The sequence below is a fragment of the Phacochoerus africanus genome, chromosome 15 (assembly GCF_016906955.1).
Source record: "Phacochoerus africanus isolate WHEZ1 chromosome 15, ROS_Pafr_v1, whole genome shotgun sequence".
Lineage (NCBI taxonomy): Eukaryota > Metazoa > Chordata > Mammalia > Artiodactyla > Suidae > Phacochoerus > Phacochoerus africanus.
In genome coordinates, this window is record NC_062558.1 from 22,842,508 (window position 1) to 22,853,779 (window position 11,272).

General features: G+C 51.8%; 1 protein-coding gene and 1 long non-coding RNA gene across 3 annotated transcripts; one reads left to right on the plus strand and one right to left on the minus strand.

Annotated features, from left to right (window-relative positions):
- Positions 1-1,236: 1,236 nt before the first annotated feature.
- Positions 1,237-9,027, minus strand: PGAM5 (PGAM family member 5, mitochondrial serine/threonine protein phosphatase). 2 transcript variants are annotated; one of them, XM_047762534.1, is made up of 6 exons: positions 8,587-9,027; positions 5,817-5,995; positions 5,082-5,207; positions 4,907-4,995; positions 4,664-4,797; positions 1,237-2,186 (listed from the first exon to the last, which is right to left on the minus strand). In XM_047762534.1, the coding sequence occupies exons 1-6, from the start codon at positions 8,775-8,777 to the stop codon at positions 2,036-2,038; spliced, it is 870 nt and encodes a 289-aa protein (XP_047618490.1). In that variant the 5' UTR covers positions 8,778-9,027; the 3' UTR covers positions 1,237-2,035. The 2 variants fall into 2 exon arrangements, with proteins under 2 accessions (XP_047618490.1, XP_047618492.1); XM_047762536.1 differs by having other exon boundaries at positions 4,664-4,794; positions 8,587-8,815.
- LOC125116886 (uncharacterized) lies at positions 8,834-11,168 on the plus strand. Its single transcript, XR_007132443.1, has 2 exons — positions 8,834-8,948; positions 10,724-11,168. It is a non-coding gene; the product is annotated as an uncharacterized LOC125116886 (long non-coding RNA).
- Positions 11,169-11,272: the final 104 nt, after the last annotated feature.

The following is an 11,272-nucleotide window of genomic DNA, read 5'->3' on the forward strand; positions in this document are numbered from 1 at the left end:
CTTAACCCGCTGAGCAAGGCCAGGGATGGAACCTTTATCTTCATGGATACTCATCTGGTTTGTAAGCCACTGAGCCACAATGGGAACTCCCCTTAAGCAGTGTTTTGGCCGAACAGTACATTAATCCAAGAGTGGTTTATTTGCTCTTTGGCCCTTTCATTTCTAACACACTTGTGGAAAAATGTTGACATCAGTTAAACTAGCGAACGTTTCATAAATAAATGCTCTTGGGAAAGCGAAACCTCTTTTTGTGACATTGTGTTCTCTATTTCGGAGGTGACAAGAATCCCTCCGCTGCAATGGGTGGTGGGTGTGGCGCCACAGGCTACAGGGCAGGGCTCCCAGCTCTGGGGGCGAGCAAGCACCCCACGTGGCAAGGACCAGACATTCTCGGGGATAGGTTGCGGCTATCTCCAGAAGCCTTCCCAGCTCTCAGAGATGGCTATGCACTAGTTGCCTGGTTGGGTGTAGTTGCCAGGGCCATGGGGCGCATCCCTGCCCTGTCCCCTTAGCCATGTTTGCTTGCCAGGCTGTTCAGGGCACGTGCTTTTTTCGTCTCATGCTCTTCTGCATCTGGGCACAGAAACCTATATTCTCCAGCACGTGGGTTCCTCTCTCAACCACCTCAAAAGGATTTTGGAACAAAGAGCAACGCAGTCACTTGGACCAGGTTGAAGTTCCACTGTTGTCAATTCTTGAGGCACCACTTTTGTTTTGATAAAACAGGCTGTTACTGACATTCCATAAATTTTCAGTCACCTGTCCCACTCTAGGAGACAGTTTCCTGCACCACGTCCCTGGGCCCGTCACTAACCCTGTCCAGTCACCCACCTACTGCTCCAGGGCTCATGTTCCTAAAATGTGGCCCTGCTTCTCAAAGGTCTAGTGTAAAGGGTGGGAAAACAGGCCTGCAGACAGGACAGCAAGGGCGCTGGGAACACCTGCCAGGCCCCATGGGTCGGGGGTCTCCCTGTGACCTCTGGTCTTGAAGTTAGCAGAGCCCCTGGCTTCCTTGTCAAAACTGCTTCTACAAAATGGAGTGTACTTGCCAAGCTCACCGTCCTGGGTCAGGGCCTCTCACTGAGGCCCCTGGTGGGCAGAGACCCTACCAAACCCTTAGCCCAGGGTACACACAAAACTGGGGAAAAGAGCTTTCTGCTGGAAATTTCAGTGAGTCTGCTGCTGCACATGCCTCCGGTTTTCTTTAAAACATTCACAATTAGTGCTTTGAAAAAAAACAGTAAAATAAAATTTTATTTTGTAGTTACTTCCAAAGTTGACAGAGATGGATCAGACATCCCAATTAGTTTCACTGATTGCAGAAAATGTTCATAACCACTTCATAGAAATTATAGTTTTTCCTAAATTAACAAATCTGGACAGACACATTGTATCTAAACATTTTAATCCATAAGCCTAAGAGAGTAACAGCCAGAGGCCAACGAAGATTAAACCATCAGCTGGACCTCTCAGTGCGACTACCTGGCCCCTCCTATGAGACCTACGGTTGCTGTCACCTGCTGGGGTGCTCCTGTGTGTCGAAACAGGCCTGGTGACACAGGTGAGTTTCACATCCAAAAGCATCAGGGTGTGGAACTATGGAGTGAGAAGTTGGTTTTCAAAGAACCCAGACGAGGAAAATCTTTATTTGACAAATACTTCAGTGACAAAAGAATTTTAAGAAGTGAAAACATATGAAGCAAAATAAGTTAAGAACGGAAGCACTGGTGCCCTCCTCCTGCCTGGCGGAGGACCTGCAAAGGGGCCAGAGGGCCAGGACTCTTGGCATCTGCCAGCCTCGTCCAGTCCCTCAAACCGGCCTCCCTAAGCCCCACAGCCTCATGCTGGTAGGCGAGAGCCAGGCAGAAACACTCTGAGTGTTTCCCTTTTCCGCCCTGGCCAGGAGCTTGCCAGCTTGCCCCCTCAATGGCCACTCCCGCCTGCCGAGGCCTCACCCTAGAGGGAAGACCCGGAGAAGCCTGTGTTCCCGGGCCAGGCAGGGGCTGTGGAGAAGAGCAGGGCCTGGGGGCCGCCCTCAGGAGCGGGAGATCTTGTCAGGAGGCATGAACCCTGTGTCCCCGAGGGCCCTGAGCGCCACGCGGCCATCTGGCCGGACCACCAGGTGGGTGATGCTGCCGTTGTTGAGGGAAAGACGGAGCCAGCCTTCTGGGGGGAACTGCAGCGCCCTGGGGAAGAAGGAACATGCTAGAAATGGGGCCTCAGAGCCGACCTTCCTGGGACTGGGACCAGCACCTGCCGGTCCCTTGGGTCTAAGCAGGGGTTTCTCAGAAGGAGCTGTGGGGGGATGCCAGTCAGTCAAACATGGGGTGAGGTGAGGGCCCAGCCCCCCTGGAGGGATCAGCCCAGCAGCAGGCTTGCAGAGGACTCGGGAATACACTGGTTTCCTACAAGTGCATGCAATTTAATTCATTTTCCTGGTGTCACCAAAAGGGGGCTGCCACGAGCTGCAGCAGGTTCCCTCCTGACCTGTTCTCCCCCAGGAATGGGCAGAGCTGGAGCAACTCACCACCTCTGTACCATTTTCATGCTCTTAAAAAAAAGTTTCTTTCTTTCTTTCTTTCTTTCTTTTTTTTTTGTCTTTTTAGGGCCAAACCCACGGCATATGGAAGTTCCCAGGCTAGGGCTGAATCAGAGCTGCGGCTGCCAGCCTACACCACAGCCACAGCAACACCAGGTCCAAGGCATGTCTTAAAAACTTTTTATATAGCACTGGGAACTATATCTAATCACTTATGATGGAGCATGATAATGTGAGAAAAAAGAATGTATATATGTATATATGACTGGGTCACCTTGATATACAGTAGAAATTTGACAGAACACTGTAAACCAGCTATAATGGAAAAAAATAAAAATCATTAAAAAAAAACAAAAAACCTTTTTAGACATAGTATTGGCTGAAAAGCGCAGTTATGGCCTTGACCTCTGTGTGAGTCGCCAAACATCCTCTGTCCCCCAGCCCGTTGGGGTGGACAAGCAGCAGGGCTAACACTCTGGCAGGAGTTTAGCCCACTAAAAGGAGTCACTACCTTCACGCTGCTTCCTAGCCTCAAGGTCACCCTCCTAAGTTGCGAGCAGAGTGCCCTCACAGGCCCTACTGCTGGCGCTCTAGTTCCCAGCAGCCATGTTTTTTTTTGTTTGTTTTTGTCTTTTTTAGGTCTCACCTGTAGCATACGGAAGGTCCCAGGCTAGGGGTCGAATCAGAGCTGCAGCCACCAGCCTACGCCACAGCCACAGCCACACCAGATCCAAGCCACATCTGTGACCTACACCACAGCTCATGGCAACACTGGATCCTTAACCCACTGAGTAAGGCCAGGGATCAAACCCATGTCCTCATGGATACTAGTTGGGCTCATTACTGCTAAGCCACAATGGGAACTCCCCAGCAGCCCTGTTTTCAGCACAGGCACCATTCTTCCAAGTCCCAGCCATTTCTGGCCTGTCTTCAGCACTGGTGGCGCCACCTAGTGATGTAGGTGTCACCCAGGCCTGCCTCAAGCTGACCCTTCCTCCCAGCCGCCAGGCTTCTCCCCAGGGCCATGAGTGTGACACCTGAGGGCAAATGGCCCCAAGTGAGAAGGGTGACCCCCACAGCTACCACCAAACACTTTGCAGCGGGTCCAGGGGGAGGCAGGGTTCCAGTTACTCCAAATCTTGCACTAAGTAGGATTTGGGCAAACACAAAAGCACTCAGCTGGCCCTCCATGTGCAGGGCTCTCTGTGACTTGGGGCTGTGGCTCAGGGCGGGGGTCACTTATGAGGGCCCTGGAACTCTCTGTGGTGCCAGGAAGTAAGAAAGTGATCAGGGCCAAGGACACAGGAGCCTCTGGAGAGCTTACACCATCCAACACTGGAGCAGCCAAATGACTAATGTGGTCACAGATTACAAACAACCCAGCCTGAAACAAACCCATGAGCTGACGATTGCAAATAATTCCAATTAATAAAGGGAGGGAGTTCCCTGGCGGTGCAGTGGGTTGTCAATTCTGTGGCTCAGGTTTGATCCCTGGCCTGGGAACTTCAACATGCTGCAGATGTGACCAAAAACAAATATATAGAGAAAAACACAAAACCACTAGGTAAAAACTACCCAACAACTGTAGTGACAGCACCTAGTGACAGGTGCTAAAGCCCGTGGGAGTTAAATCTGGGGTGTCAGCGCTGCCTCCTAAAAAGCGCAACCTCGGAGTTCTCGTCGTGGCACAGTGGTTAACGAATCCAACTAGGAACCCGGACGTTGCAGGTTTGATTCCTGGCCTTGCTCAGTGGGTTAAGGATCCTGCATTGCTGTGGCTCTGGCATAGGCTCCGACTGGACCCCTAGCCTGGGGAATCTCCATATGCCACGGAAGCAGCCCTAGAAAAGGCAAAAAGAAAAAAGTAAAAATAAAAATAAAATAAAATAAAAGTGCAACCTCATGGTGCAAGGACCCAGAACACGGCGCCTGAGCCAAGCAGCCCCATCAGCACTGCTGGGAAAGTGGCCCACCAGGGCACATCAGTCTGGTCTGTTCCCACCAAAAACACTTGGTCCTGAGAAAAGCAAATTGAAGGCCGTTCTACCAGACAACCAACTCAGCCTGTGGAGAGCACTGGGGTACAAGGAGGGAAAACGGGCTGGGTGACCCCAGGACCCTCACCGGCACACGATGTAACGGATGACATTGGCGTGGCAGATGAAGATCTCATAACTGTCCTCCTGCTGCTTGGCATCAGCCCGGTGGATGTAGTTCCGGAAGGCAGCCTCGATCCTCGCGCCATCTTCGTAATACTGCTGGGGGCAGAGAGAGGACTTGTGCGGATGGACGCCTCGCGGGCATCAGGAAAGGAGGGCCCCGAGTCTGGGCACAGCAGAGGGGCTGCCTGCCCCGGGGAGTTCTTACCACAGCCTCTGGCTTCCAGTGAGACACTGGGGGATCAGGCTCGATGGGGGCGCCCTCCCTGAGCAGGTCTGTGCTGACCCTGCAGACGCCTGTGGAGAGGCACAGGGCTCAGTGGCACCAGGAGAAGCTGCCTGCCCTCCCCACTGCCAGGCACCTGAGAGTGCCTGGCACTCACCTGGCAGGTGTTTGCTGATGATGTCAGTGGTTTCTATGGCACGGGTCATGGAGGAATGGACGATTTTATTAAATTTCAACCCCAAGCTTGCAAGTCGGAGACCAGTTAGCTCAGCCTGCTCACGACCTGGAGGGTGAAATACACCAAGGATCACATGTTACTGGGGCCACTCTTTGTCTGCCTCACAAATACTTCAGTCCCACTGGGGGTGGGGGCAAGACAGGCAGCCCCTCCCATGGCTCAGGCCTAACTAGGGGACCAAGCTTTCAACAGGTAAAACCAAGGAAACAGAGCAGCCACCTTCGGCTCCACACAGGAAAAACGTTAAAAACAGTGACCACAACAATAAATAAAAAATAAGCAGGGAGTTCCCCTCATGGCTCCGCAATAATGAATCCAAATAGTATCCATGAAGACACACGTTTGATCCCTGGCCTTGCTCACTGGATTAAGGGGTCCGGCGCTGCCATGAGCTGTGGCATAGGTCGCAGATGCAGCCCGGATCCTGTGCTGCTCTATGGCGTAGAGACTGGCAGCTGCAGCTCCGACTTGACTCCTAGCCTGGGAACTTCCATATGCAACTAGTGGGGGCTGAAAAAGCAAAAAATTAAATAAAATTGATGATGTTTTCAGAGCCTGCCTTGTGTCAGTTCTGCCTGCTAATTACTGGTGATGACAACGCCCACACCTGGGCAAGAGCCCCTGACATAGGTCCAAAGAGGCCCAGCCACTTACCCAGGGGAGTCAGCGTGCGGTCCTTCTCCAGGGAGGCGTCCACATGGTACTGGGAGTGCCTGATGAGGAAGATGTGCCTAGTAGCCTTGGCTTTGTAGTGGTCCAGCCTGGACGCCAGCTCTTCTTCTCCGGGTTCAAGGTTCCTCTTCCGCAGATTGACCAGGGACAGAGGTTCTCGCCTAATGTTGAAATAGGAGAGATAGTCTTTCTGACAGAGGGGCTTCCCATCTTGAGAAAGCACAGAAGCAAAGGCCTCCGTACTCCACCCCTGCCCCGAGCACATGCCACACATCCCAGAACTCAGCACCAGGCCTTCTCTGGGCCACTGGAGCAAACAGAACAGACAATCAAAGCCCCTGTGCCACTCACGTCCTCGGGAGGAGACTGACAGTCACAGCAAGGCAACCAGTGACATGGAGAGGACAGAAGCAAGTAACAAGAAGTGGCTGTGGGAGGGCAGGCAGGAAATGCCCACAGGTCGGCCCAGCAAATGGGGACACTGTGCCCAATAGCAGCCACTGATCACGTGGCTACTGAAAGTCAAAATAATGGGCAAAAAAATGGATAAAATAAATCTCCATTTCCCCAATCACACTAAGCACATTTTCAATACTTCGTAGCACGTGCGGTGGTGGTTATCACATTGGACAGTGAGGAAAAAACTGTTCCACTTATCACAGAAAATGCCGAGGAGCTGATCACGGGCTGGGAGGGACAGCAGCAGCAAAGATGCTCAAAATGCCAAAGTCTGGCGCAGACAGGCACTCTGGTTGCTCCCGGCTGGGCTGGCAAAAGAATGCCTTCAGCTGAGGCAGAGTGGTGGAAGGATAAGTTTTGAGGGGAGTAATGAATTCAAGGCTTCTGCATGGGCCACTGTGCCAGCATGGTACGGCATAACTGCCAGGCACATGGGCAGGCATGTGGGAGCCTGTGGTAGAGCCAGAGAAGGCATCTGGAATCTACAGGCACAGACCCAGGAAGCCTCATTCCTCAGAAGAGGTTGGAGACTTCACTGGATAAGGCTCTGGAACTTTCCAGAATGTACACCCCCCCCACACTCCCAATCTAGACTTAGTAACCAAATACAGTACATCAACCTCAAACAAAGCTGGAGTCTGGCTCTACCTCAGATAAGTCCTTTAAGCTCAGAGTGAACGTTTCCTTAAAAAGGCCCAAGAAATTCAGAAGACTATACTGATGTTTAAAAAAGAGAATATAGGAGTTCCCTGGTGGTTCAGGGGGTTAAGGATCTGGCATTGTCGTGGCTGTGGCTTTAGTTACCACTGTGGTTCAGGTTTGATCTCTGGCCAGGAACTTCCATATGCTGCAGGTGCAGCAAAGAAAAACATATAAGTAAAATAAAATAAATAAGAGAATACTACCCCAGTATATAATCATGAGAAAAAGAGACAAATCCCATGTTGCAGGTGTGGCCATAAAAAGGGGAAAAAAAAAAAATCCCAATTGAGGGACATTCTACAAAATTCCTAACCAGAGCTCCTCAAAATTGTCCAGGTCACCAAAATAAGGGAAGTCTGAGAAACTGTCAAAACCAAAAGGAGCCAGGGCTGCCTGTCAGGTGGGATCCTAGAAAAGATAATGGACGATATGTAAGAACTGAGGAGTCTCAAAAAAGTATGGACATCAGTTAATGATAACATGTAACTGGATCTCTGGTTGTGACAAATATTCTATATTGGGTGTGGAGTATACAGGAACTCTATTACCTTTCCAAGTTTTCTCCAAATGTAAAACTACAATAGGTTTTTATTAAAAATTAAAAAAAAAATACCTACTAAGTTCCTGATACAACTAGACTAACAATAAATATTAGTTCTGCACCCCACACTCAGAGTCAACTGTCTAGTAGTAAAGAGCTAGAACTATGTAAACCAACCCACAACAGCCACTCCCAGACTCCAGAGCAGCGCTGTCCAATAGAAAAAGAACACTGGCAACGTATGTAATTTTAAATTCCCAAGTATCCCCATTTACAAAGTAGGAAGAAACGGGAAATTTCAGTAACTCACTTTATTTACTCCAATGTATCAAAATACTATCGTTTCAACCTAGTACTTTAAAATCTGCACTGCTTTGTTTTTTAAATCTAATTAACACTGAGTAAACCTAAATATTGTTTCCTGGTCACAGGTGCCACATTTCAAGTGCTCAATAAGAACAGGTGACAGCGAGCGGCCAGGCAGGGGCCCGAGACCCCGGGAAGCTCAGGTTCCTATTCAAGATGGCTGCTAGTCCTTATCCTTCTATATCTTCCCTGCAGATTCCCTGCCTTTTAAGGACCCACATCCACCTCCTTCTCAGCTGGACTGAAAACAGGGAATCATTATCTAATCTGAGGATTCCCAAGTTGAGAAAGAGGAAATAAGGATGAGAGCCCTAAGGAAGCCCAAGCCCTCGGTCTAGGACGGCAAATAGCCACTTCGGGCTTCCCCGTGTACTGGGCACTGTCCCCGGCATCACTGTGCTAGTTCCTCAAAACGACCCTCCGGTAGACGAGCGTGCTGAGGCTCAGAAGTGGGGCCGGGCGGGACGGACGAGGAAACTGAGGCTCAGAAGAAGTCGGGGGCGGCCCACATCCACAGGCAGCCTTGCAGCCAGAACCGAAAGAGAAACCCGCACGCAAGCCGGCCTCGCCCGCCCTGCCTGCCCCTCTACCGACCCCACCGGCCGAATGTAGCCGCCAGGGCCCAGGAGGGCTCCCGCCGCCGGCCGTCTGGGTCTGCCAGGACTCCACCCGCGGACCCCGCACCTGTCCCAGTTGGGGTCCCAGACGCCGGGCCCGGGGCGCGCGGCCCCCGCCCACGCCGGCGGCTCGACCACGCGCGGCTCCGCGTCCCCGCCCGCGCGGGGCTTCCCCACCGCCACTGCGGAGAAAAGGACCGCAGCCGAGCCCCCAGCCAGGCCGCAGGCCGCCAGCTGCAGCGCCTGCCGGAACGCCATGCCGGCCAGACCCGCGCCAACCCCGCGCAGGCGCTCACGGGCGCGGACGGCACCCCGTGAGGGACACGCTTCGTCAGGCGTGCGCTTCCGGCCGGCGGGTTGCGCGGGGGTCGCCGGGAACGCCCAACCGGGCAGCGGACGACTTCCGGCATCCAAGATGCAGCCCCCACGGTGGGCGGTGATTCTCTAATTCTCCTCTCGGTCTAGTGCTGCAGGCCCCGGGTGCCCGCCGTTCCCGACTTCGGGTGGCAAGGGTGGTGGGTGTTCACGCGGCGTTCCAGTGGAGCCGCCTTCGGGGGTCGCACCGCCTGGAGGTGGCGCGCCGTGGGGTCTGGGCGAGGGGTCAGCTCTGCAAAGAGCCCGGAGGGAACCCGTGCCCTACAGATAATTGGGGTTCTAGTGTAAGTGAACTGGGGATCTCCTACAGGTTGCTTTGGGTTTGGGGGGGGTTGTTTTTCTAGGGCATACGGAGTTTCCCAGACTTGGGGTAAAATCGGAGCTGTAGCCACCCCGCGTTACACCACAGCCACAGCAACGCAAGATCCAAGCCGCGTCTGCAATCTACACCACAGCTTGTGGCAAGGCGGGATCCTTAACCCCCTGAGCGAGGCCAGGGATCAAACCCTCGTCCTCATGGATGCTAGTCCTGTTCGTTAACTGCTCAGCCACGACAGGAACTCCCGGTTGCTTTGTTTTTAAGTAGTAAAATAACACGTAACGTAAAACTTAGCATCTTAACCTTTTTTTTTAACTTTTTAGGGCCGCACCTGTGGCATATGGAAGTTCCTAGGCTAGGGGTCCAACCGGAGCTGTAGCTGCTGGTCTACGCCACAGCCACAGCGACACGGGATCTGATCCCTGTCCTACCACCACAGCTCACCGCATTGCCAGATCCTTGAACCCCATGGAGGCCAGAGATCTAACCCACATCCTCATGGATCTTAGTGGGATTCCTTAACCACTAAGCCAGGATGGGAACTCCATCTTAACCATTTTTAGGGACACAGGTCAGTGGCATTAAGCACTTTGTCTTTGTCGTGCCATCGCCAGAACTTTTTCATCTTCCCAAACACTTAACCCCCCACTCTCCTCTGCCAGCCCTTAGCACCCACTACCCTACATTTTATGACTTTGCTCCAGGAATCTCAGAGAAGTAGAGTCAGGAGTACTGTTGTGGTTCAGTGGGTTACAAACCCAACTAGTATCTATGAGGATGCTGTTTCTATCCCAGGCCTTGCTCAGTGGATTAAGGATCCGGCATTGATGGAGTTCCTGTTACGGCGTAGTGGTTAACGAATCCAACTAGCAACCATGAGGTTGGGGGTTCGATCCCTAGCCTTGTTCAGTGGGTTAAGGATCTGGAGTTTCCGTGAGTTGTGGTGTAGGTCACAGTCTTGGCTTGGATCTGGTGTGGCTGTGACTGTGGTGTACGCTGGCGGCTACAGCTCTGATTCAACCCCTAGCCTGGGAACTTCCATATGCCACGAGTGCGGCCCTAAAAAGAAACAAACAAAAAATCACTCTGGGTTAGAGTTCCCATTGTGGCACAGCAGTAACAAGCCTGACTAGTATCCATGAGGACTCAGGTTGATTCCTGGCCTCGCTCAGTGGGTTAAGGATCTGGCATTGCCACAAGCTGTGATGTTGGTCACAGATGAGGCTTGGATCCCATGTGGCTGTGGTGTAGGCTGGCAGTGACAGCTTTGATTGGACCCTTAGCCTGGGAACTTCCATATGCCACAGGTGTGGCCCTAAAAAGACAATGACAACAACAAAATCATTCTGGGTTTTGGAGAACAAATGTATTCCACATAAATACCCAGATGTCTGCTTAAACATGGTATCTTCAACCCATGCATTTGTCTCCTTCCAAAAGGTCACTTACAAAACTGACAGTAAAAAGTTTTAGAAAGAAAAAATTCATAAGAATGTATTTGTGTCCACAGAAGCAATAAAGCAGAGAGATCAGCTAATAAAATTTTGGAAGCTGGATATCAGATCATTATTGACTTGAAAAGATGGAATATCAGTTTCCTTCACTGTGGGAAGCCAAGAAGCAAGCCCCATTAGTTCAGTGAGTCTGGAAGAGTCTGGTGAGTTACAGGTACCAGCCCACCTCTGAGAACAGGACAGTGGGTGGGGCTACCGACTGAAAATGTGTAAGAAGTTGCCCCTTTCCATCCCCTCCATCACCGGGGTATTCAGGTGAGCCCCTCACTTCCCTCATGGCCGAAGACTAGGAGACTTTCATCCCAGAGGACGGAGCCAAAAGGACTCTGGAGTTGAGAACAACACACAGCTGAGACTGGGATGCAGTAATATGAGACTGATGCCCTACCTACTGCACTAACTAGGCACCTGGGATGTAGTAATAAAGATGAAATTCTAGGAGTTCCTGTTGTGGCTCAGTGGCTAACGAATCCGACTAGGAACCATGATGTTGCGGGTTTGATCCCTGACCTCACTCAGTGGGTTAAGGATCTGGTATTGCCGTG